Source organism: Aythya marila (genome assembly GCF_965140915.1).
Source record: "Aythya marila genome assembly, chromosome: 3".
Lineage (NCBI taxonomy): Eukaryota > Metazoa > Chordata > Aves > Anseriformes > Anatidae > Aythya > Aythya marila.
In genome coordinates this window covers 59,438,064-59,465,332 of record NC_139044.1, presented here as the reverse complement: position 1 = coordinate 59,465,332, position 27,269 = coordinate 59,438,064, and the positions used below count along the sequence as shown (strand labels likewise).

At 40.0% G+C, this 27,269-nt stretch overlaps 2 protein-coding genes across 7 annotated transcripts in view; one reads left to right on the top strand and one right to left on the bottom strand.

The window, feature by feature from the left end:
• DOP1A (DOP1 leucine zipper like protein A) overlaps positions 1–12,699 on the bottom strand; it is a 62,454-nt gene extending 49,755 nt beyond the window's left edge. For 5 of the 6 annotated variants that reach the window (XM_082756098.1, XM_082756101.1, XM_082756103.1 and 2 more), the window contains exons 1-3: positions 12,646–12,699; positions 2,606–2,797; positions 1,190–1,371 (exon numbers count right to left, since the gene is read on the bottom strand). In XM_082756098.1, coding sequence (XP_082612224.1) covers positions 1,190–1,371; positions 2,606–2,743 — 320 coding nt within the window. In that variant the 5' untranslated portion in view covers positions 2,744–2,797; positions 12,646–12,699. Of the gene's footprint in view, positions 1–1,189; positions 1,372–2,605; positions 2,798–11,733; positions 11,798–12,453; positions 12,502–12,645 lie in introns of those variants that run through there. The other variant, XM_082756099.1, reaches the window with a different exon arrangement.
• Positions 12,700–15,180: 2,481 nt separating this feature from the next.
• Positions 15,181–27,269, top strand: part of UBE3D (ubiquitin protein ligase E3D) — an 83,257-nt gene continuing 71,168 nt past the window's right edge. Inside the window, exons 1-4 of the mRNA XM_082755680.1 lie at positions 15,181–15,265; positions 15,469–15,668; positions 17,050–17,140; positions 22,310–22,541. Coding sequence (XP_082611806.1) covers positions 15,204–15,265; positions 15,469–15,668; positions 17,050–17,140; positions 22,310–22,541 — 585 coding nt within the window. The 5' untranslated portion in view covers positions 15,181–15,203. The remainder of the gene's footprint in view (positions 15,266–15,468; positions 15,669–17,049; positions 17,141–22,309; positions 22,542–27,269) is intronic.

Sequence of the window (27,269 nt, the reverse complement as noted above, 5' to 3'; positions counted from 1 at the left end):
GTAAAAGTTATTTTTGCCTTTATCTACAAGAATCACTGTCTTGCCATTGTCAATGGGTTTGTTTTTCTGCAGAAAATGCCTTTTGTTCTATAACTAGCACACTACCCACAGTCTTTCTTTGTAAGGCTACTAATCGTTCTTCAAGATTTGATGCTCAGACACATTCTGCTTACATGAAAAATACTGGAATCTTTGATAATGCCATAATCAGATTGTCTTCATCTCCTCCCAAGCATCAGCAACAATGGCTCTTAGTTACATTACACAAGGTAGCATTTTTCACTATCCTTGAACTTATTGTTAGCAAGATGCTGCAGCTACTGAATTACCACGCAGCCAAAAAATTGTGAGCTATGAGTTCACAAAATCTTTAAAAAAAACATAAAACCAGAAAACAGATCTCTCCATACACAAAAGTAACTATATATAGATGTATTGCCAATGCAAGACAGAATAACTGAAGTTAAGGTACACAATTTATTTCCAAGCGTTAATATACATTTTTGCTATGTAATCAGAATTCAATTTTAAATCTGTGATTTCTCAACTTGACGGAATTTTAATCTCTAGGGATAGCTAAAGATTAAAAACTGTGTGTATACACATATGCACACATCCTTCTATTCCTTGCATAATAAACAGCTCAACGTCTTGCCCTCCCTCACCCACCCAAGAACCTGTTGGAGGTTTAGGAATCAGTATATTTTCACTATACTTCATTTTCAAGGTTATCCTTTGCTTTCATTACAGTCAATTCTATAGATTGACAGCAAGATATGTATCACAATCTTTCTGTTCTGTTGCCCTGACTCCTTGGAAGAGACAGTTTCTTTAAGACAAGCTACAAATCACAGAGAAATGTAAATACATTGAAATAAACGTTAACATTTCAATTACTTCAATCTATGTACATGCATGCACAAAACTTTGTTTCCATAAAGAAATAATGAATTCCAGATTTCCTAGCACTAGCGAGTTTGTTCCTAAGCAAAAAATTAGGTAACCTGCGTATCTTTTGGTGTACATGTACAGTACTCAGAAGAACAGTATTACACAAGCATCAGTAACATGAGCAAAAGAAGCTGGGTGATTCTTGCCATGTAACAAAGCAGTACTATTAATATAAGCTTCAGGAAGCCAAAAGCATCTCAACCGTGCATTCAGAATACAGTTGTTTAAACTATTGTACCTGTATAGGAAAAGATCTTTGGCCAAGCGCTTGGGCCCAATGATTTTGAAGATGATCTCATACGTTTCAAGTGCCTTCCGATGAACCCCGCCCGGCAGAGCTGGATGAAGGCATTGTGCTAAGCGCTTCCCTATAGTCAGCTTTTTTGGAACTACCTGGTACTTTGCATTGTTCTGTAGCACCTGACAAACAAATCAACACATTAAGAAAAACAGAACAAAGCAAGTAAGTTAAACATCATACAGACATTTTACAACTGAGTTCCCAAACACAGTCAGTCAAGACACACACCTGGTTTTACAACACAACTAACAAACCTTTTAACATGTACTTTGGAACTTTTTATTTGCAATGCCTTTCCACTTGTACACCTGCTACAGCTGGAAATGCCAAGGCAGAACTTCACTTGCTGCAGGTTCCTCACTCACAGTTTGTTCACTTTGTTTTACTAGTCCTTTTATGCTACAATCACGCTTCAGTAGTTCAGGACAAAAATTACTGTCTCCACTTGTTGAAATGCATTGCCAGAAGCTCAAAGATGACTAGTAAAGTTCTCCCAAACAACTCACCACCCAAAGTTTAAAAAACTGCCATGAGTGGGGCAACACACTGAAGTTTGCCACTGTCTGAAACTGTATAAACACTTCAAGACTAGAACGCTTATTTCTATTTGTCTTTATGTTTTTCTTCCACTATATCATAGCTCTCACATGCTGTAAGAACTGCTATGATTTTTTAGAAAAGTTCACACAAAGAAACTATCCCACTGGCATTGCCAACACTACTATCCCTTCTTGATTTTCCACGAGGTTTAAAGGACAAAATGTAAATGCCTTCTGTGCGAAATTCTGCAGAGCTTCACACTGGTAAAATGTGTGTGTGTAAAGGGAACTTTATGACCCTGACTGGAGATCCCAAACTCAGAGTAATCAGAACAAGATCTTACATGACCTGTAAACATTTGTGAACTGCTATTAAAGATCACTGATATTACACATTTAATGTATTAACTGTTAGCATGAATCAGAATACCTTTCTCTGGCCGACGAATTATTTGATCCCCATTCTATAACTCATACTTTACATAAAAATACTTATATTTATGCTGGCTTCTACTTCTCACACTATTTTAATAAAATTAAGTGAGATTAAAAGTAAATGTCATCAATAAAAAAACGTGTTTATTTCTACTATGTGGACAACTTTCCTTCTTACTTAAAATTAGATAGCATTCTACTGTAAGCCTTAGAAAGGCAGTTGTTTGATTTTATTGCTCCCTGCACATACTCAACATATGGTTTAAGCTTTAATTATTTCCAAGCATATTAGACTGATGGAACCTTACCCTTTTACATCATCATACTAACACTCTTTGTCAGTTCCCGAATCTTTTCCAAAGGCACCTGACAGGCATACCTTGTTCAGCTTTCCCAGCGCAGATATTAAATCTGCCCATTCACTGGAATATTCGAAGTTCTTCAGCGCTTTGTCAACTGCTGCTACATAGTTTCTGTACTTGGAATCAGTCAGTAGTTCCAGCTCCTCCGTGTTCATCCTCCCACGGTGTCCCCACTAGAGACTAGCTTGTAATTCATGTACAACCATTACCTGTTCAAAATACATAAACAGAAACAGACGCTATTGCTTCCAGAGACATATTACTAAAATGATTTCATTGAAAAAGCAAGACATTTTCCTTATGAGAGGCATTTCAGAAATACCAAACTAAAATCTGAGTATTTACAGCAAATCCTACACAAAGGCTAACATATTGCACACAGATATTTGACACATAACCAAGAGAGTGCATTTATAATCAAGACCTCTTAAAAAAAAAGACAAAACAAAACAAAAAAACACCAAGCACTTGGAAAATTAATGCCTTGCCCCTGCCCAAAAAGCTGTTTATTGTCCTTCTGAAAACAAGAGATGCCAGTCTTTCAGAATCACTTCCAGATAGAGGATGAGAACGAAGGACACACACAATAGTCACACATTATTGAGAAGTACTTTAATTCCTCAACACTTGCTTTTACAAGACCTGGTATTTTAACTCAGCAATACAACTATTTTGTGTTTGTTTTGTTTAAATCATTATCAGCCACACATACAGAAAGTATAACATCAGTGGTGTTCTGTAATCAGAGGCTTTCACAATTTGCTCTCTATATTCTCATCCCACAGGAGTTTACACCAAGTAATGAAAATATTCTAGTCTGAGAAACAACACCCCATACATATAGGGCATAAACTATTTATTTCATGAAATTCAACCCCTTTTTATTTTTTTTTTCCACCCACAAATATACATATTTATTATGTATACCCCCCACTACCACCCTTTCAATGCTACTCCGGCCCCAAGCACCTTCAAACCTTAATGGGAAATTCTATTGTAGCATGTCTGTGGGAAGAGGCTTTTATGTCCCTTTTAATTGGAGCCTTCTGGGAATTCTCTCTGATACTCAGCTTTTGAAAAGATTTCACTCTCAACAAATGCAGCTCTCCTGTCTTTATTAAAGGAAAGTGGGAAGAAAATGGTGTGTAATCGCAGGCTGAAGCATGGTAGACAAAAAAGAAAAGGAGAAACCTCTAACAACAAACCGTGAAACAGGTATAACAATAAAGAAACTGTACTCGCTAGGCTGCCTACCAGGCACGATAAATAGAAATCATGCTGAAAACAGCAGCTTCAGTGAGACCTTCCACCATGACTGGAAAACATGCCTCATTGGCCCCTATTCCCAGTGAGCAGCAATATAACAAAATAGTGGAATGCCTGAAATGAAAGGCGTCTATGAAAGGTTACAGCAGAAACACTAACAGAAATAAAAAGTGACATTCTGATTTCTGGTGTACTACTGTTGATGGAGATAATAAAACATTTATAATTAAATTCTAAGGAAAAAATGTATGGTTTGGGACAAGTCAAAAAGACTAGAAATTCAATGTGTATTGTTTCACGTCATAAACACACTTCCAAGTTCTTAGAACTACCCCAGACCATATCAGCTACATTGGTACTGTTTTACCTCTTCAGCACTCCAACAGGTAACACAAAGACAGCCAGACTCCAACATCTCCAAACTGAGACAGCAGTAAGTCCCGCTTGAAATTTCATGACCTTAATCTGGCTGAGTTTATCAAAGTGCCCTGGCAGATTTTTGCTTCTTCCTTTTTGCTCCTCTAGTTAGCAGGAGCTTCTGATGATTAATAGATATGAACACATCTTTAACCCTCCTGAGGTGTTTTGTTTTGTTTTAATGTTTTTCTCATATGTAAAAGAAGTGTTCCTTCAGTCGGAGGCAGTACACCACTGGTGTGGTGGAGAGGGAGCTTTGAGAAGCCTCTCAGCCCGCAGCCTTCCACCCAAGTCATGTGCAAGGTACCAGACAAGTCTCTCTCTTCTGCCCTCATCACATTGATTTTTTCTCTTCCAGAACAACTGAAGTTCCATATCATTTCTTTATCCTTATTGCAATCTTACTCCTCGTACTGCTCATGTCTCAGCATGACAAGGGAAATTGCAAAAAGAACAAGAAAATAAGTATAGACTTACAGACAAAAGGAAGAAGACCTCGTATAGCAGGAGTGAATAAAAAGGTCTATAGCTACTGACCTTTTGCACTTCTGATTCTGATGGCAGGCTAATAATGACAGATTGTCTCCAAGGCAGAACAGAAATGGAAAGTATTACTTAGAAATATATTCTGAGTGCCAAACCAATAGTTGTCATAATACCTCACCGGCATAAAGGACTTAGGCCCTGTTTTTCACTTAGAAGCTTATACCATATGGCTTCATTTTATAATAGCCGTATTTTCTTTGGATTAAGGCCAGAGAGAGATGGCTTTTGCTTTGAAAAGGCTACAGAATACCAGCAGATATCTCAAAGAGGCTGTTGCACAACTGCCAGTGTCTGATCTCCAAACATAAGATAAAATATTAACACTAAAGAAGAAAAAAGGAGCAACACACAAAAGCAACACAATTCTCATTTTTTCAGGCGCAAAGAATGGAGGAAGTACTTGACACATCAAATAATGCTTTTTGAGTCAAGAAAGCATCAGCATCCTTTCCTATTCAGTGAAAGCATAAATACAGCCACTTGCGGCTGTGTGGGAAACGGCTCTGTATTCCCGAAGTATCTGAAAAATCTGAGAGCCAAGAGTTTGGACTGATTAGAGATTATCAAAGGTTAGACAGAAACAGCAGGAACACAGGCTTAAAAAGGACAGTCTTCTTGTACCTATTAACTGATAAGGATACTCTCTTCCTATTTTAAAACAAACAAAAACAGCTACCTGAACAACCTAGATTTATTTTTAGATACCAGCCTTTTGCCAACCAGTTGATAATAACAAAGTTACTCTAGTCTTTTAATTGATATTTGCATTTATCCACATGTTGTCAGTGAATTTAACCATTATGAAGTTTTATGGAGAGGAGAAAAAAATACATTTTCTTAATACTCTATGGTTATCCCCTCATTTTTCTTTCTAAAAAAAAAAAAAAAAAAAGAAAAAAAAATGTTTTATGAAGTTTGAAGTTTTAGTAAAGAATTAATTTCTTGCATATTTTTTCCATAATTAAGAGCCTCTATTTCAAACTATCCAAACCATATCAGTGGCTATAATAAGTCAGGGAGCAGAGGAGACAATATTTATTTAATACTACAAAATATAAGTAAATATGTATTATTATGATAAGCCTGGCACCATTTTTATTCTAAGATCATTAAAACTACAGGAACACCTATCTTTATTAGCCCTAATACATAAAAATACGGTTGTCCTACCAGGTTTCCTTTTTGTTTAGTCTGAAGATATTCCAAAATATAGTTGTTGATATTTTCTTGTTCCTATCATATATTCTTACCGTTATTTTTCTCTTCATTTACAGTGAAAAATCAGATTTAGCAACTTTATAATTATATGGCACTGATATCTCAAAACAAAGTCAAAATTTAGTAACGTTTATCTCCTTGTAAATATCACACTCAGTCTTATTCTTTCAGGGTGTGCTATTTTGAAAAGTCAGATAAATAATAAAATTTGGCAGATTAAAACCATTTAAAAAAATTAGGAGCTTCTGCCACATCATGAACAACCTAAAGGTTAAATCATTTATTTTGCCATTTAACAATCACTATTTAGCACGAGGGTCAACTTTATTTGGAAAGTTTTATTATTATTTATTTATAATTTTAAAACAAAGGGATGAAAGTAAGCATTCTTTGCTTTTGTTGTCTTTTCCTCTTTTGGTATACCCAAAGAGAAGGAAGAGGCAAGCTGCCCAGATTGAAAGCTCACCCAGTCTCCTGGAGGGCCAGTCATGGCATAGATAACCCTCAACCTGTTCTATGACCATGCCTCTCTTCAAATGGGTGACAAAGAAGGAATGAGGGTATCAGAGCAGAAGGCTCATTATCGATGAAGAATATTTGTGTTATTTAAGAAACGTCATGCACTTTCAATCTGATAAGACCGTATTTAAATCACAAGTGACTGCAGAAGTAGGTCTTGACACTTACTACCTTCAACTTCTGAAGAGGATTGAAAAGTCTAAAAAAAAAAAAAAAAACAACCAGACAGACCACACAATTCTGGACACATTTGGATACCCAGTCTTACGGCATGCCTTTGACAAGGAAAGCAGTTACCTGGGCCTGGGGATCTCCTTTTGCTTGGGCTGTGTATGATGTGTTCACAGGGCAGCCCTGCAAACAATTCCCTTCATCACTAAGGCAGTATTGGCTTTCCCCAGTCATGTTAAGATGCTACTTCTACAGCTGTATTTTCCACAGGAAATGCTCTTCCTTCCCAAACTCACATGCTTAAGAGCCTTCTGTCTCACATTGACACAAGCTATTAATCTGTTTAAGATGGTCTAAATGCTTTTGGCTGAAGCTAAAGAAACTACATTGAAGCTGCGGGTCTCATCAACACATTCAGGATTAGTAGCTTTCATCTAGATCCCATCTCAACTTTATCACAGGATTATAAAACTTCCCAGCTACTCACAAATTCTCCAGCACCTGCTGTACCCCACAGCTCTTTTACAGGTTTGACTTGCTGCTGTTCCATTCTTACATTTTCCAAGCCCCACAGAACTGATATAATTGTCTGCCTCATATCAACCTGCAATACAGGCCAAGGTGCTGACCACTGTGCCGTGGAGCACAAATGTGCTTACATTATTTCACTTGAAGAATTCCCAAGATTTGTCCCAAGTACCTTCAGGAATTCACTTTGCAAACTTGTTCCCTTTGAACTCTGCAGAGTTTTAACTCCTTAACATGTCAAGGTTTATTTCAAAAATTATTTAGTGATTCAAGTATGACCATGGGGCACAGAATAAAAAATAAAACTAGATAACTAAAAAGCAGATGAGAAAAATTTCAGATTTCACAGTACTGAGTTGTTTGTTTTCAAGCTGTGTACAGTGCCCACATACCAAGCTGCCAACTGCAGAAGCACATTTTTATTTAAATAGACTTAATACAAACACAGATTTGAACACCCAGAGAACAGAAGTCTTGTTATGTGGTAACTCATTATACTTTGTTTCTCCTCAGAAACATTTAAAAGCATGAAGAGCAAAATACTGTAAATTCCAGGCTAGTGTCTTAATACAAAAATCATGTGTTGGAAATACATAGTCTCTTCTACCAACAAATATAAAGACTTTCCAATTACAACCACTTAACATGTTTCTAAAATGACTTTCTACGTTCAGAATCTGTCAAAGGGGCATCACTAGTGTCTTCTGAAGAACAGTGTTTGGGCTTGTTGTTTTGGCCTATAGCTATTCAGTACAGTAAAGATGCAAAGAAGACATATTACCCAAATAAGCAAACACACACATGATATATGTACACAAAGTAGACCTGATCTCATCATTATCCTGCAGGACTGCAGAGCACTCAGTAAAATTTAATATTGCCATTAATAACTTGGCCATACACTTTTCTATCAAGTCAAAATTCACAACTGGGAACAACTATGCCACCAAGTCAGGTGTTCCTATTCCTTTTCATGTCATGATTCATTTCAGGCAGCATACCAATCTGTGCATTATCCATACCGGCAACTTCTAAACCAACACAAGATGTTTTTTCTGAGAAAGACTGATTCTCACTCAGACAAGAATTAAATGAGAAAATGTGTATGGCCTGTACTACAAAGGTGTGATTAGATACCTAAATGGATGTGTTCCTGGCTTCAGAATCTACAAGACACCCTTATTACTACCTCAAGAAAAAAACTGTGTATAGAAATACACTAAGTATACCTTTTATTTTTGGATAAATAGGAAGTCACAGAAGACAGACAACTAGACTGAAGACTCTCAATTTACCAGGGAGCATAGTCTGATGGAAATACCTAAGATATGCAAAATAATCTTCCTGATATTGCTCTTTACAGTATTGCAGAGTCTGAGTTACACCAGATATGAGCTCATAAAGAGTAATAAGTAACAAGCTTAAAAATTGTTAAGGAACATACAGCAAGTCTTCTTAGTAACCAGCTTCTCTATTCATTATTTAAGGAAATCTAGAACTGGACAGTATTTCCCTCTTAGTCAACTCCACATTTGAAGGAAAGAAGAACAAAACACTCAGAATTTAACCTGTACTGTTTTAACATTTTTACAGAGCATTTTCCTCCCTTCATTTCATTTCATCTCACCTCACAGAGCTACCTTCTTTATAATCAGTTGGAATTGTAACAGCAAAACATCTGTAAAAGAAGCGTAAGCAATATAGGTAAAGGCACTTTGACAGTCTTCTGTAACAGAGTAAATCCCCAGGCTGACATCCCAACAATCCTGAAGACAGAAGACAACATTTAAGATTTATTGATAGATTTAAATGAGATGCAACCTCCTGGAGTCAACCAGACACTGTGACAATGCCAAAGCAAACGACAACGTGAAACCCTTACTGAGAAGCGAAGCGTGACATCGCCTGTAGCGCATCACCTGCTGTTCCCCGCACCAGAACAAGGCGCTGCCAGGCTGGCTCGGCTGGGCCTACCCGCTGCAGCAGCAGGGCCTCTCTCAGCTATCCACAAACCAACCGACAGCGCTGCACAGCGGGCAACTTCCCCACCTTCATAAAAAGATCATGAGGTGGCGTATTAGAAAGTAGTCCCACCACCTCTCCCTGCAGCACCTTTGTGCTCTCCCTGCTGCGCAGTGTTTGAGAGAGTTACCTTCTCTCCAGGTGTCTAACAAGGGAAAAAGAAAAGCTTCCTAAAAGCAAAAACCAATTTATTTTATGTTTCAGCTTCATTCTTTCAAATGGTCACTATGCCCTCTTTGGACAGAATTACTTTTTAACTAGCTAGCTCTCCTCTTCTGATCTCTTCCAAGCATTTACTGACCAGAGACTTATCTTGAGGCATTCTTTTCCTATCTTCAATATTTTTTACTTTCAACAAACTAATAAAACCAAATAATAATGAAGTTTAAAAAAGCCAAAAATCACATAGCAACCTTAACAATAACAAGCAACTCAAACCAGTATGACTATGTTTAAACCTAGAACTGCAGCACACTTTGCTTTAAAGAACTTTGCCAACTTCCGGATACTTTCTGGCCTGGAAAACAAAAAAGGACTACATAAGCCTCATTGTCTTACATTGTTTACCTGTACTCTCCACCTCAGAAAGATAAGCATTGCTTAAAAAAAAAAAAAAAAAAAAAAAAAAAAAAAAAAGCCTGATAATTCATTCATTCTTTGCTCACAATAATGTTAAAATTGAAGATTTAAACAAACCTTTTATACAACCACACCTGTTGTTCTAATACATACCCTCCCCTGAATTTAACGTCCTGTCTCCAAACAACCCTGAGATTTGTTTTCAACGTTCACAGAAATGTTTGTCAGAAGTTCTCCATACACAATCTTATCAAAGCTTTATTTGGGTAACACTTTGTCCAACCTCCCTTTTTTATAAAACCTGAGGTCTTTAGATATTACTCATTCACTCATTTCAACTGGGTTTTATCATTTTATACTAATTTAAATTCTGAATTAGTGTCATATGCCATATTTATGCCTGTACATTATCTAGATTGTGGTCATATTTCGCAATGTGCCTGATTTCTCATGTTCTGCAGATGGATTACAGACGGATTGGTAAGGCAGAATCCTCTTCTGACTCTTCTGGAAACAGAATTCTGTGGGACAGAAACTTGCTCACCCTCCTTATCAGCAGAAAGGGCCTTTCTTATGCCAGAAGGGACATAAATACTAAGTTCACATTCTCTTTGAATTCTAAAAACAATAGAAACCAAATCAGACAAAACACCATTCCTTGGCTTTAATTATTTTTTTAATGGTTATACGCAAGTACAAATTTCTGATCTGTTTCCTTTGTTTACAGAAAATGTTACTAAGGGAAAAACCTATCAATGCCTCCAGTTATGCACTGTCAACTATGTGGATATTCTGAAATCTCTGTAATGATGAAGCACTTACCAGAGAAAAAGAATTAACATTGCATATATAAATAATTTAAAACAAAAACTACAAAAATAACATTGCATTGACTAGCAAAATCATCTCCTTAGTAGCTTTGGTGCTGTCTTTTCTCTTCTTGTTTCGGTCGTTGGGGAAAAAATGCTTGATCCTGCACTGTTTCTCCCTGAGAGCTTGGGGAGAATGAGATGCAACATATTTCATTTTGTTTTTATCACTTAACTGATTATCAGCTACAAGTTCAGGCAACATGATTATTCATCTCAAAGACAACTTAAGTGCATACAAATAAGTTCTACTGCATAAAGTTATATTTTTCCATTCCATGATTTAGCAGATGCAGTCTCTTTTTATCATCTCTTAGTTCTCTTTTCTGTCTCTATTTTTCCTCAGCCATTTCCAAAACATGTTATTCCCCCCGTTTTTTAAAACAACACTTCATAATCCTTCTTGGTCATCATCTGCATTGGCTATCAACACCGCTCCAAAGACAAAACAAACCAAACCAAGCGAGAACAGTAATAATTATTTTTAGTCAGTCCTGCCCAAGCAATCATTCCCAGCTAGAGCACGAAGACACTAAAAATAAAGGTGGACAGGCAGTAACACTGGTCAGGACAACAAAGCCAGTGATGAACACACAGAAGTGTCTTCCCCTTATTCAGATGGAGAATGATGGTAGAACACAATCCAAGCCCACTTGCACCAGACAGACTGCATTCTTACCAGCTTAGCTTGCTGTGCATGTGATGAGTGTTTCCAGTGGTCAGTGTAGCATTCCAGTATTTTCACACAAGAGATGTGCTACCGAAATAAACACGGCCTCCCCTGTAAACATAACCATGCACTGGAATGCCCAGCCACAGCCCTATTGGAAGATGCAGGACAACTTGTTTTTGCCAGATGCTGTTTAAGTACCTACTGTCACAGGCGCCAGCAACAAGCTGGGAACAGGAGACATTCAGTAAGTCAGAAATGCAGTTCTCCTTCCCCATCTCTCCCTTCCAGCCTACTTAAATTTCCAAAAGTGCCTATTCTAATTTCAATTAAAACCAACCTGGGAATTATGTGGTTGACATCTTGCTTTTTTCCAAACCAGCGTTCATCCTTGTGACGTTCATCTGTTACGTTATAAGTTACTGTACATTTTGGATAATCACAGCACTCAGCCATCAAATCATTATCAGACGTGTGAAAAGACATTACTGTGTTGCATTCAGTCTCTTCGGTGGAAAGTTACCAAATGTTTCAACCAAAAAAAAATAAGCACATCTGACAGCCAGGCCAATGCAAGTATTTAGAAGGGATACAGCCAGACTGAGGCTTGGCAACAAAATTAAAAGATACCATATGCAACCTTATACTAAGCCTGGATTGCCTGCAAACATCTAGCATATCGCTACTTCAAGTAATCCCCCCGCCAGCTCGCAGCCCTGCAGGATTCAGGCAGCATCACCCGGTTAATCCGAGGGCAGTAACGCGCTGCTACTGCACCTGACACGCAGGCACACTTATTATTTATGATATATTAGTTATCCAGCATGGAAATCCAAGGGCCACAAGTGGTACCAGCCCCGGGATAACCTCAGCACACCCGCAGCGTGTTTTAGGGCATTCAGAGCCGAGCCCTTCAGGCCTTGCTGGTTACCCCCAATGCCCAGACACCCCCGTACCCCTCAGCGGCCACCCGGGCCCCGCCGCCCTCACACCTCAAGGTCACGGCGGGCCGGCTGCGGGCCCTCCCCCTCACGGGACACCGCCCCCTCGACAAACCCACCGCCGGAGGGGCCCACCCGGCGCTGTCACCGGGCTCCTCCGCACCTGCCGCCAGCCCCCAGGCCCGGCTGGACCCCGGGGGGTGCCCCCGCTGCGCCCAGGAGGGGGGCGAGAAAATGGCGGCGGCGGCGCCTCAGGGACGGGACGGGACAGGGGTGTGGGGGAGGGGGAGGGGGAGGGGGGGTGGCGTTACCTGAGCGCCCCGCGCCGGAAGGGCCCCGCCGCCGCCGGCCGCCCCGCGCCGCCCTGACAGCTCCCGGCCTGCACCGCGCCCCGCCCCGCCCCGCCCCGCCCCGCCCAGCACCGCCCCGCGTCAGGCCGGCGCGCGCCTGCGGGGTCGGTTTAACGCTCGCTCCCCCCCCCGCCCCCAACCCCTCACGAAGCGCCTCGGCCGTCCGCAGGCTGTCCCCAAAATAAGGAGGGTAGCTGACAAAAAGGATACGAACATTGCGGCGAAATCAGTCGAAATAAAAAAAATCACGGGTCCTCCAGTCACGAGGGAAGGGGAAAAAAATGAAAAATCAACAGTTGGTTAAATAAAATTGTATATATGTGGTATAGTGTTGAGTAATTTTTGAACCTGTAGTACTCAGTGAGGAATTAAAATGTCAGGTAATAGAGAATATAAGCTTATCATAGACTTTTGCTGGGTGCTCCAGCTTGCAGGACACCCACCATTACAATCACAAATACGAATGCTGCTTCACTGAGACCCTCGCCTGAGCCTGTGTTGCTGGCTGCAGGTTGTTTCTCACAAATTGTATTACATGAGCGGCTTAATCAATCTTTCAGGCTTTGTCTGAAAACAAGTAAATGTTTCTAAAATACAGCCTGGGGAAAATCTCGTACCATAGATCACCAGGTAGCAGGTTACAAATCCTATCAACACGACAGTCTAACAAGGCAGGTTTTGTTCTCCAAGCTTGGGGTAATAAACAGGAGACAAGATTCCTTTTCTCATTAAACTGTTAATTTAGGATTCCAAAATTACTAAATCCTACACTATTAAGGATTCAATATTTCATAACTTCACGTTTGGAAAGCTGGCAGTTCCCACTGGTTTTGGTGAGACATTGAGTACCACTACAGGTGTTGTATTTCCAACTAAAACAGTGTGTATTGACATGTTTTTCATTAAAATACCATACAAATGCATCTGAGACCTAATTCCTAACTAGGGCTCGGTGGTGCCTCTGGAGATGTTCGGAAGTGGTGGTCTTGCCAGAAGTGGCAGGACTTCCAGGAGGTAACGCCATACCTTCACACACCACCCTGAGGAGCAGTGAGGAGGTATCTGAGCTTACCTTTTGCTGAACTTTTACCAGTACCAGTTACAACCTGGAGCTATCTTAAAAGTCCTGTGAAGCTGTTGCATCAGCTTTCCGTGCAGTAGCAATCCAAACAAAGCCCAACAGAACATTGCACATCATCGGGAAGGATACGGAGAACAAGAAACAGGGAGGTGTTTGGTATATAGCCACTGCTCAGATTGATTCCTGTGTCAGTTCTTCTCTTCACAGGTTGAGAAGCTGTATGGTAGTTAGGGACAGCACAGGAGGGAGGGAGCCACTGCCTTACAGGGGCAATGACAAAGTCTGGAACAGCTCAGGAAAGAAGGCTGGGGAAAGATTTCATCAAGATTTACAAAGTCGTCATTATTCATATCGATGGCAAGAAGGAAATAGGCAGGAATGTGCCTTCCAGCACCCTTAATACAATAGCTACACTGAGGAACTCTTCCTAAATAGCATCTCCTTATTGCTGACACTGGAATCAAAATACTGGGCTAGGTGCACCCATGGTTTTGGACATTAATGTTAATTTCTGTATAATTATTTCACTGCAGAAACAGTGAGAAGCCTATGGCAGACAATGTTCGATATATGAAGCTCACACCCTGCAGGAAATACCTGAGATTATTTATAGCTTTGTAGTCTTGTGTAAGCCTCTATCAGAGCCGAAGTCTCTTTTAACAGGAATCCCTTTTACTAGGAGTTGATTCTTGTGTCATGAGGTGAATTTTACTGGTGTCTGACATGCGACCTGCTTGCTTAGAACAATTTAACTGGCAATATGGGCATTGGTTTGTGATGCAGTAGGAAATGAAAGCTGCCATATGGAATAAAATGTTTTCTTTAAAAACAAACAAACCACAAAACAAAACAAACAAACAAACAAAAAAAAAGAGAAACACCACACCCAGAACAACCCGTAGGTATAATAAGAACACAAAGAGAGTATAGCCTGCGTCTTATAATACTTGATGAAATTTGTGTATTATTAAAAATATTTGGCTGAGACAGTTTAGCTGACGGTTGCCTGCCCTATTTTCCCCACGAGATCTAAACTCACACCATCTACTTCCTTGAGGCTCTCCTAAGAAATCTGCTTGGTTTTGCCAACTCCAAGGGTCTGCATTACTTCAAAGCAATCATGTCTTAGATAACAAATCGCTACAAAATTAACCAAAGGCAAACCTGCCTTTCTGCATGAGGTGTTTCCAAACACGTGCAACCACAAAAAGCTTTAGGGCTTCCCAGAAGAAGCTAACAACGTTGTAAAGGACCCTTTGACCCCAGCCAAGGACCAAGCAACCCAGAACCCCTCCCAGCTTCTGGCGGGGCCAGAGGGCAGCCGGGGAGAGCCCCCGTGTGGGGAGAAGCCCTGGGAGCGGCTCGGGCTGCGGGCTGCGGGCTGCAGGCGGCGCTGTGTGTGGCGGCCGCTCGCTGCAGGCTGCGGGCCGGGCTGGGCATGGCGGGGCCGTTCGTGCTGGAGATCCGGCGGGGGACGGGGAGCGCCTCGCTGCTCGTCCGGTACCTGCGGGGCAGGAGCCGGGGGTGGCGATGGAGGAGGGCTGGGCTGGGGCGGTGGGGCAAGGCTGAGCCGCCGCGCAAATAAAGGCTTCCTGAGCACCGTGCGTTATCGATTTCTCCTCGTTCTTTACGCTCCTTCCACGGGGAAGCCCCTTTCCAGCCCTCCCCCGCAGCGCCGTAACTCCCGTGCTTTCCCCCCGCAGCGAGCCCAGCCTGCGGAGCCTGCCGGCCGACATCAGCCTGGCGCCGGCCCGCCTGGAGCTGCGGAGCGCCGGGGCCTGCGGGGCGCTGGAGCTGCCGCCGGGGCTCAGCCTGGCCCCGGCCTCCTGCCGCGGCCTGCGGAGCCTCCCCGGCGGGGCCCTGCACCTCCGCCTGCGCCTGCGGGAGGCGCCGGGCGGCGCGGGTAAGGCTGCGGGTGGGGACGGGGTGGGGGCTGCCTACAGGGGCTTGGGGGGGCTGGGGGTAGCGGTCATTCAGAGCTGGGCTCGGGGAGGTCTGGGGTGCTGCTGTCCTTCGGGCTGGGGGAAGATAAGGCGCTAGCCGGAGTTTGAAGCATGCTCTAAGTGTGTGTGCAGGTGCTGTTTCTGTAAGGTTCCCTTTGGGGCTCAGTTTCCAACTTAAACAACAGCTCTTGGTCCAGCATCTGATAGCGTGCAGCATCTGTCGGTTTTAAAAAGCGAAGCCACAAAAAGTGGCTTGATGAAAGGGACGCTGTTGCTGAATAACTCCTCATAAGTTTGAGAGCATCGTTCAATTCCCTCCCCCGTGCTTTCCTGCATCACTTCAAACTTTTTTTTTCCCCACTACTTCAAACATCACCCCCCCCACTACAAAATTTTTCCCCTTTCCTATTTCACGTTTAAGCTAAAAATGCAATAATGCAATTCATCCAAGCTATAACGCAACATTTGTCACTGACCACTTAATTATAAAGATTAACCTTGGTTAGCCTTTAAAATTTTAAATTAGTATGCAAAAATGGCTGTCTCTTATGAACTTCTGGGATGTTTTTAACTACCTTTCCCTTGTGGTTGCAATCTGTTTCTTAAATACTGAGCACCTGTGCTGGAAACGTACTTTAACTCTTTGATTTCAGAAAGTGGGCAATGCAAAGCCTGTTTATACGTGGAGCTAGGCTTATAGTTTGTTTTTTTCTTCCACCTAATATTTGATTTTCTCTGAAGGCTTTTATATGTATATATTTGGAAAAGCTGTCTGAGCTGTCTTCTGTGAAACTGTTTTCTGTCTGCTGGCCTGCAGAGGGTGTTGCTCGCTCACTGTTCATTGTGTAGTACAGCAGTGGCTGTGTATCTTACCTGGCTGAAAATCTAAGACTACTGCTTTTTTTTTTTTTTTTTTTTTTTAAACCCCCCAACTATTTTTTGTTATGTACCGGGATGTACCATCGTGTTACAGAGATGCTGGCTAGCAGAACTCTGATTACAAAAGAGTAGGATTGAGTTTTAATTTACACAATTATACCAATTCTCTGCGATGATACCTGTATCTCAGCTCCTCCAGATGAGAGGGTATGGGCCATTAAAGTAATTATTTATGTATTGCTGCCCCTATTTAACAATATGGGGCATGAGGTAGAGGTGGCAAGTTTTTCCTAAATCTCATTGCTTCTACAGGTTAAAAGAATAAGGTTGTGTTTAGAATGTCAACACTTGGCTTATTTAGATTCTTCTCTTGTTTAAGTTTGACGTATTTGGAAGTATTTTTATGTATGAGTGAAAATTTTACGCAGCCTTGAAGATTAATGCATCCTCTCCTATTTGTAGAACTTGTTTATAATTTGAGGGAAAGCCTGAAACCCCAGAAGAATTGCATCTTTTACTGCCAGTCCTGTGGTGATGTCATAGTAAAAGAACGGTGAGTACTGCAGTGTCTTGTATTTATAGCAACAGATGCTGTACGGATTGGTATTCGTGTTATTTAGTGTACTTAGAGAGTTAAAAGACAGTTATTTTGAAATTGATAGATGAGAACACTTTTGAAGCACTGTTACAGATGACTAAAATCAAAATTACCTGAAACAGTTTTTCACCATTTATTCATTTACTTCTTGCTTCATTCTGGCTGGAAGGTAGAAATAGCTTACTTAGAGCATCGGCCCTGACAGGTGGGAAGTCTGGATTCTTTTCTTAGTTGTCTGCTGTGCCTCAAGTGAGACATTTTCTTTTGTGGCTGGACTTCCCTATGCATAAGAGAAAAAAAAAAAAAAAAAAAAAGTATAACATTTTGAGCTGAAAACATTGCAGTTAAAATGTTGAACACATATTAGTTTTCATTGATTTAACACTATTCATAGTCTTAATAGCTGGCATCTCTGCAGTGGTGAAGGGAGTAAAACTGAAAATTTTAACCTCAACTTCTTTATTCCTCTGCACTTCCAGGGCTCCTTTTCAGTTCTGTTCATTCTCTTACAGATTCTATTCAGTCAGTGTGCTGTAGTTATAAAGTGGCTGCTCAGAATGGGGTTGCTGTCAGCAGCTCCCTCCTATCTGTTAAGTTCAGGGATGCTGAATTTGGGGAGTACAGGACCTGTTTTTTAGCTGTATGATTTGGCCTTATCTCTGTTCCTTACAAAGTCTGCAGAGTGAATGAGAATTTTAATATAAAGCTGCTGCGTTTTCTGGCTCTTGTGATGAACAATTTTGACAGCTGCAGCTGGATATGTACAAATTGTTGGAGACGCACTTGCAGCCTTTTATGATCTGTGTCACTCCTAATACTCAGAACGGTGATACAAATGTAAATCTGTAAACTTCTGTTACTTTCCTGTCGTACATATGGATTTATGGTTGGCGTGAACACAAATGAATGAGGATTTCCTGGCTTTCTCTTATGAAATGTTTCATCAGAAAGTCTAGCAGTAACTCTCCTTGATACATTTATATGGTAAAGAAACTTCTTATTTATACTCAGTAACATTTGCTTTCAAAAGATCTTGCACCTTGTATATTTCCATCTCTGAGTGGGCGATTTCCTGACTATCAACACACCAAATGCATACGCATGGCATTTACATACTGTAAATGTGGTTCTGTATCCTACAGTGTGACACAGCAGGAATTTTTTGAGAATGGAAAAATCAAGGCATGTTAGTGCATTGCTTGTAAACTGTTTCTCCTTGCAGAGGACCTCTGAACCCCCCTTGAATGTTACCACTAAAAAATATTGACTGTGATAAGGGTAGAAGGTTGGAGCTGTCAGTTTGTCCAGCACCTTCCATTCCAGCTCTCCCATGCTTCCAGAAGACAGTACATTAAGAAACAAAGTTCATGTGTTGGTCTCTGCGTGGTCCAAAGACTATGCTAATGGCAGCATGGTCATTTGTCCTGTGAGGGGGAACTTACTGAAGTGCAAAAGGAAATTAGGTGTAAATGAAAAAACATACTCTAAAGCTTACTTTTTACTGTTAGAAACTGCATAGGAAGCCAGTGGATTTTCTGTCATTTTAAAGACTAGATTAAAGGTATACGTTTGGAATAGTTTAAATGTCAATCCTTCCTTGAGGCAAGAAAATGGACTAGGTGAGTTCTTTCAGCTCAGTTTTCTGTGATTCTCTCTACATTTTCTGAGATGCACTGGATTCATCTGTTTGCTTCTGTTAATCAGAGGTCAGGATTATGGTCTCTCTCTGTTTCTTCCACATTATCCTCATATTAGAGGATGTGTTGTTTTTGTTTTTTTTTTCCCATGATTTAAGAGCTGCAAAGAATTTTTGATTTTTTTTTTTTTTTTTTCTCTCCTGCTGTGTAGCTCATATATAAAATAATTCTTCAAGGCTTTCTGTCATAGAATCATAGAATGGCTTGGGTTGGAAGGGACCTTACAGACCATCTAATTCCACCCCCCTGCCATGGGCAGGGACACCTCCCACCAGACCAGGTTGCCCAAAGCCCCATCCAGCCTGGTCTTGAACACCTCCAGGGATGGGGCATCCACAGATTTTCTAGGCAACCTGTGCCAGTGCCTCACAGCATGTCTGAGTGAAGAACTTCCTCCTAACCTCTAATGTAAATCTCCCCCATTTAGTTTAAAACCATTCTCCTTGTCCTGTTATTACCTGACTGAACAAAAAGTTTTCTCCATGTAAAAGTTCTTAGAGGCTGAATGCTGTGAAAAATATTTCTTGTAAGTTAACAACGAAGAAGTTACTGTTTTTATTAGTTCCATCTCTAAGAATCTTTGTTCATAAGTATTCTGTTGAAAAACTGATTGCAGGGGAATTCATCTAATTACATTCTAATTAATGAATGAAGATGTCTGCTCTTAAAGAAATTCAGTTGGATCTTTTTTCTTTCTCTTCATCTCTGATTGATCAAAAGGGTTATGTGTTTAATTTTGCTTCAATTTTACTTTCAGCTTCTGAATTTTTAATAGACAGGATGATATTACTGACTGCTTGGATATCAGTTAATAACGATGCTAGAGAGTGTTTTTTCTAATCTAGTCTTAGAAGGATCTCTTTGGCCAAATCCAAGCCCAACTAAGAATGACATCTGTGTGGCAGTTGTCTTAGACTAGTACCTAACTTTTATTTTTTTTTTAAATTAAGTTCATTACCTTGGCTTCCTCTGTTTGGAGACTGAGCTATCTCCAGAGGGACATTCGGCTTGACTTTATTAGATCCTTCCAGAAGAAGAAAGTGTCTCTTGGTTTCCCTCTGACTATATGGCTATCTTAAAGAAGAAACATAGCTGTTATTAAGGGTTAGTTTGGGGAGATGACTCCCTAAGTTAGCCAGGTTTTATCATTATACTTACCAGCCCTAAGAGGGTGAGTACCTAGTAAACTTCAGGCTTCTTTTTTGTTGTTGTTGTTTTTGTTTTTTCCTGGAAAGCTAATTTCACGCAAGAGTTACATTTTTCCAATGTGGGGACCCAGGTGGTGACCCAGAATATGGCTTCCCACCTAGGAATGGTGAAAGACTAAAATAAACTGGAAATGCTGTGTTTTCTGTGTAACTTGTAACTTAGAGGTAGGAAGAACCTGGTTAGGAACTTCTGGTGGTTGGAGTACCTGCTTTTGTTTGGCAAGAACTCAGGTCTTCACGAAGTTTCAAAGGGATGTACTCTAGCTTTTGAGAGTAAAGAAAGGGTAATGGAAAGAAACTAGACAGTATTGGTTTGCAGCTTAAAGTAATCTTTTTTTTTTTTTTTTTTTTTTTTCTGTAACACTTGAAAAAGTATTGCAGAATAATATCAGCTCTTTTTTTTTTTTTTTTTTTTTTTTTTTTTTCCCTGTGGTAATGTAAAGAACAGTACATGGGAATGTAGACCTTTTTCATTTTGAGTCCAGGCATTGGCACTAACTGCACAGAACTGGGAAGAATAATCAGTCTATAGACCTAGAGCAGAATAAAGGCTGTACCAGAGCAGAATCATGATATCTCAAACAATAGGTAAGACTACAGAGAGTGAAGGTGGTGATTAGTGCCAGGAGCTGACCTTACTAGTAATGCTAAAGCTGGGCCAGAGGACCAGTTATTCCAACTTTCATCTGCAGATGGGGCAAGCACAGTTTAAAATGAATTGAGTATCTATGAAGAAGGAAGTTTTTTATGAAAGGTTTTGCTTTCACCCACGCAAGAATACAAAAGGTGCAATAAACTATGATGGGAAGAACTGGCATCTTTAGAAAAGGATTGTCTGTGAGCTGCAAGAAAGAGAGGGTATTTAGCTAGCTATGGTTTTGTGATTATTTGTAAAATAGCAACATGAATGAAGTGGTGTCTGCAAGTTTTTAATTAAGTGTGGAATCAAAAAACTATATGTAATTATATATATATGTTTTGGGCAATAGCAAATGAAATATGGGAACAAAAGGCAAATGTCTGAAGAAACTAACATCAGAGATCACAGCAAAGAAACTAACAGCAGAGAGCGCAGCACTGCAGCTAACAGTGCATCTACAAAATTGTTGGAGGAGTGCACAGAGTTAAAAATGTTGTATTTTGGCAAAGAGGCAGGTTTTTATCCTAGTGCAATAGTTCTCTATAAAATGTAAACTAAAGCAAATGTGTAAATATGTGGACAGTATCCATCAGTGTTTCTGCACTCTTAATAAAATCTCATGTGGAGGGACCAGAGAATGTTTATGAGAACTATAGGCAGGAAAGTACTGACCACTGACTCATAATGACCAAGACTGTATTTATATAGCATATATAAATATATTTATATGTATGTATTTAAATGTATACATTATATATTAGTAGTATATACATTTCTATGTATGTATTTATATTTATATATGTATTTACATGCATATATTCTAGTTTTCAGAGTGTGTTTTACAGCTTAAAACAGTCGTTCCAAATCTTGGCTTTTAAAATTCTGTGACAATGTGGGTAACCAAAGAAAGTATGTGGAGAAAAACACTGGTAAAGAAAGCAAAGCATGGTATCACCTTTAGCAGACTCCTTGGTCCATATCTCTAACAAGGAGAAGTTTTGTTTTCTGCTGTGTGACTTTTGGAATTTGAATCTGAATCTAAATTAAGATCACATTATTTTATTCTTTTTTTTTCATTTTTTTTTTTTTTTTAATGAATATGCTCTGTGATATTTTTGTCAGGATTTAGCTTTGTTTTGAAGTCTGGTATCTGACTTTAAGGGGCTTCAAGTACATACTCCCTTGCTATGACAGCAATTTTTTTATATGAACATTTGGTACAAGCAAACTTCATAAGTAGTAATAATAAAAATAATCACAATCTCCATTGTTAACATTTTTTCATGAGCGAGTAGATCTGTTTGATTTCTACCATCTGGGGGGTTATGCGAAGCTCTACTATATAATCTTTGGAGATTCACCCTTGGGAAATGCTTCATCACAAACTTGGCAGGGAACACTCAGCCATTGCTTTCTCAGAATTCATCCAAAGAAAGTACCTTTGACTGAAAGGAGAGTCACACACTACCTTTTGGGGAAAATGCCATGCTTTTTTCTTTCCTTCTTGTAAAGAACTCGCGTGTTAGCATCTTATAAAAGAATGTAATATATTGAAATATCTTTTCTTCTTCCCTCTCAGGAAATTTCTCCGAGTTCTTCCTCTACCAAGTGAAAACTGGAGTGCTTTAGTTGAAGAGTGGTGTTGTCACCCTAACCCCTTTGCCAAAAGCACTTTGCACCCTCAGCTTGATGACTGTTTTCTTGGAGACACTTTTTTTCTGTTGAATTCAGAAAATGAATCGCATGTCCCTGAACCTCCCATATGCTGCTCGGAGACCGGCCATCACGCTTCTCAGAATGGCTCTACCTTGGTAAAGTAGTTTGTTCTAATAATTCTTACAGGAATGTATTTGGACTTTTTCCTTGTAAAATGCCTTTTTGTCACTGGCTCATTTAGCTTACATGTATTATGGGGATGTTTTGAAGGTCATAAAGAGTTGTTGACATTCGTCTGCATAGAAGCCAGAAAATATTCTAAGCTGTTTTCTAAAGCATGCACCATGTCTTGATATTGACCTAGATATGCAAGAAAATCTTTTCCTTATAAACTGAATTAAAAAATGTTTAATGATATAGTTCTGAAACCAAGTGTTTCCCCCTCAAAATATCCTGAGTATAGTAAATCAGCATTTATTATGATTGTAACTGTAATAGGTTAGGCATTTGTCAAGGGGCAGTGGAACAAATAACAAGGGGGAAACTGGAGAAACACTGCTTTTTTTCTCTCAAAATATTACTGGATACATAACCATAATTACGATCAAAAGACTCTTTCTGAAGTTTAAAAAAATAAAATAAAAAGACTTGGAAAATCAGAATGTGTTTTGGGTTCAGATGTGGCTTTCATATTCTAAGAATAGACTAAGGAGATTGAGTTTGACTGCTCTGCCTAGTGAAAGAGACCTGCCACCCCAGGCTATAACTGTTGATGATGACTTTTCTAAAGTGTTCTAAAGGAGAAGATTATATCCATCTGAGTCTCTAGGATTAGGGCTAACATTTGGCTTAGAAACATCAAAATGTGTTGGGGGAAAAAAATAATAGGAACGCTGATGTTTCAATAGTGGGATGAGGAAATAAAATGCAGTGCTTTCCTCATCTTGGAAACCTAGCACTTGTATAAAAGTTGGAGCTACAACTTCTTCCACCAGAACAGCATCCATAAGCTTATTTCATCAAAGCTGGCATTTTCATAAAATCTTTTCTGCTAATGTACAGCTTGTCTGTAATTATGCTGACAAAGATTGGTCCTGCAGATATCATCTTTGTTTTCACCATACCACGTATTAAACCTGGTTGTTGAAATCCTTCAGCAGTTACGGGAACCATTGCTGACTTGACAATGTCTGTGTCTAACAGCTGATGACTTGCTGTGTAGAGATTCCCAACATCAAACTTTTAATCTGCTAAGAGTAACACCGGAGGCCCTAATTCTAGTTCGCTGCTGCTGTTTACCATCATCAGGGATTTGTATTATCCCCAGTTAAATCACCAGGATTCTAGCAGTTCAATTGTTGCTGGTGTGATGCGTCCAAGCGAGCCATCTGTTTGGGGAACAGTTCTGTCCTGCTGTCCGTGTCTGCAAGTCTTGCAGCTGTGGTCTCTTTGGTTTTGTGTTCCATTGTTCTTTGAAAAGCAGAGGCTGGGGAGGGGAATGTAAGAACTGATATCCTGAAGGGATACCAGCACGGGAAAAGGAGATTAATCTGGATTAACTCTTGGAGTTATTTGACAATTGAAGTTATTTCTTCTAAGTATTCTTAAGAAGGCAGCTGAGTAGAAGATTCTGAATTTCCAAGAGGACAATGCCTTCTGCCGCAGGTCCCCAAAATTAATTATCTCACATTTTAATAGTGTCAAAAGAGACCAGAGAACAATGGGAACAAAGATGGGAAGAGGCAGGGTGCATGGAATTCATATTGCAGCCCAAGGAAAGTGCAGTGGTCTGCCCAACACGCTTTTTAAATTTGAGAGAATTGATTTAAAGGGAAGGGCCAAGGAAGGGTTGTTTCTGAGGCAGAAACATGATGAAAAGGATGTGGGACAAAAATGTTTTTGGGATATGGGACAAAAATGTTTTTGAGATATGGGTCAAACCAGGATAATAGTGGAACATTGGAACGTGGGAGGAGGCCATTTTCTGTCAGAGACACACAATGCTAGTTTAATATGATGGATTTTCACATTTGCTTTCTTAAATTTGTCCTGAAGTTGAGAATTCTTTCCTTGTTTGTGTCAGATCCTTCTTTCTACATCTTTCACACTTGTGCTGAATTCTAATTTCTGTGTTTGCTTATTTCTAGCATCATTCGATTGCCAAGCAAATGAGCAGAACTGTAAGATCAAGCAGAAGCTGGACTAATAAGGAAAAAAAACACTCATACTGAAACAGAAAATTCTTCCATTATATGAGAGTAATAGAAAGTTACAGGCAAGATAGATTGCTATTGGCATAAATGTTCTCATTTTAGAGAATATTGTTGCAGTCTACCCCAGTACGAAAGTTCTTTTTTAATTGCATTGCAGTTCTTTGGAAAGTGTTTGCAACTGACCAAAATAGCAGGAATATACCAGAGAAGCTTAAACAAACTCTTGCAGCCTCCTGTGGGACCAAGACAGCATCCTTCCATTGCAAACATATTTCTCACATCTATTAGTCTTCCAATGTAACATAGTTTTTAAATGTCACATGGTTCTGCAGCATCCTAATAGTATCTTTTGGGGAAAATATTTTCCCTGATGCCATAGGGATCCTTAGGAACAGAAACAGAAAATACTAGGCTGGTGATCCACCTCCATCTGCAGATTGCCAGCAGCTGTAAGTTGTCAAATAGATGTATTGACTTAATTAGTCTGGCTAAAAGTGTCACGTTTTCTGTTGAAGTATGATACAATGAGTTAGTGGTGTTTTATAGGTACAGTACTGCCCAGTTCCCAGCTAGCACCTGTAACTGTAGTCAGAAAAAAACATTGAAGTTGTAGCTTTCAAAGTACTGTATATACACACTGTGCAGTATTTGTATCATCCTCAAATACTGGTTTTTACAAAAAAAGTTTCTTTATCCTTGCTCTTCCCATTAAGCAAGTAATTTTACTGCATATGTTTGAGGGCAGGAAATGGGATAACTGTATATATATGAACCAGATGTTTTTTTCTGATCTCTGTAACAAGGGAAGATGTAGCTCTCTGAAGCCTTCACAGAGGCTGTAGGGCTCTCCCTTGAGCTTTTACTTTGATTCCTGTTTTGTGGGGATGGGAAATTTGCCATCACAATGTACTTAGTTTGAGAGAGAGAGAGCAGAGAATCAGGACTTTCTGATCACAAGTTCAGATTCTGTGAGCCACTTCTTATTCTTTATGGAGCTACAGCAGTTCTTCCTGTTCATTTTGGCATTTGCATAGTACAAGTTAGAGAACTCTTGATAGGCATTACTAGCATCAAATCCTTCATTTCTGATTGACCTATAGCATGACTCTGAGAAAGATGTCCAGTACTGATTAGTACTTCAAATGATGGAAACTTTATCATTTTCCTTGATAAGCTGTTTCAGTGATTAATCATCGTGACTCTTTGCTGCCTTCTTATTAAATTAAACATACTAAGAATTGCAATTCTGTATCTCTTTTCCTTTCTAATATATATTTATTTTCCGGAAAATATTTTTGTAAGAGTTTTCCAAACTGTTTTCCAACTTTTTAACACTCAGATACATTATGGAAATAATCACATTGCTAATTCTGGGTAGTTATATTCTATTATTACCCTTATCAGCAATTCAGCTGCTCATGCATTCAGAAATTATATTTGCCCTTTGTTCTGTACCATCTCATCACAGAATCACAGAATCACAGAATTTCTAGGTTGGAAGAGACCTCAAGGTCATCGAGTCCAACCTTCAACCTAACGCTAACAGCCCTCCACTAAACCATATCCCTAAGCTCTACATCTAAACGTCTTTTGAAGACTTCCAGGGATGGTGACTCCACCACTTCCCTGGGCAGCCTGTTCCAGTGCCTCACAACCCTTTCAGTGAAGAAGTTCTTCCTAACATCTAGCCTAAAACTCCCCTGGCTCAACTTAAACCCATTCCCCCTCGTCCTGTCACCAGGCACGTGGGAGAACAGGCCAACCCCCACCTCGCTACAGCCTCCCTTGAGGTACCTAAAAAGAGCGATAAGGTCGCCCCTGAGCCTCCTCTTCTCCAGGCTGAACAAGCCCAGCTCCCTCAGCCGCTCCTCGTAGGACTTGTTCTCCAGGCCCCTCACCAGCTTCGTCGCCCTAATTAATAATAACCCATGTTTGGTTAGCTACCATTGTCTGGTTTATTTTGTTTTTTTTTTGCTGTCTTTTGCTATTTTAATGTGTACTGTTAGACTAAGCATAACTTAATGAGCCAGATTGGTGAGTATAAGTCATCTGTCTCCTTTGTATACCTCTCCACTCTCACTAAGGCAGGAAGTACTGACACCTCTCCACAGAGCATCGCTGCTCTAATCACAGACCACGTGTCCCCCAAGGCCCCTGAATTGGAATTGATTAAATAATGATGCATTATTCAGTGTTGACATGGGTAATTGAACTTGGAAGCCTGTATAGTCTGAAAGTCACTGATCCAGGTTCTGAAGACAACCTGTAGTGGACACACCTCAAAACTTGCCTTTGTACGATGAAAAGTGTCCCTAGGACTATTGCATATATTTTATGTAGCTCTTTATTATTATTATTATTATTTTGTGATGTGATAGGTCACAGGGCACCACTTTGTGTTCTGGATGTTAGTCCAACAGAGCTATCTGGCATCACATTTTAAAAATTGAATATTGAAGAGTATGATGGTGGTGGTGAGTAAAATCTGTACTCCCCAGGAAGTGCACATGTATTCACTCAAATCAGCAGGCAGGTCCCTTCGATAGCTCAGCTGGTAGAGCGAAGGACTGTAGAGGTGCTGCCTGCAGGAATCCTTAGGTCGCTGGTTCGATTCCGGCTCGAAGGAGACAGCTCAAATTTTGAGCCAGCAGTGTGCTCAGGTTGCCAAGA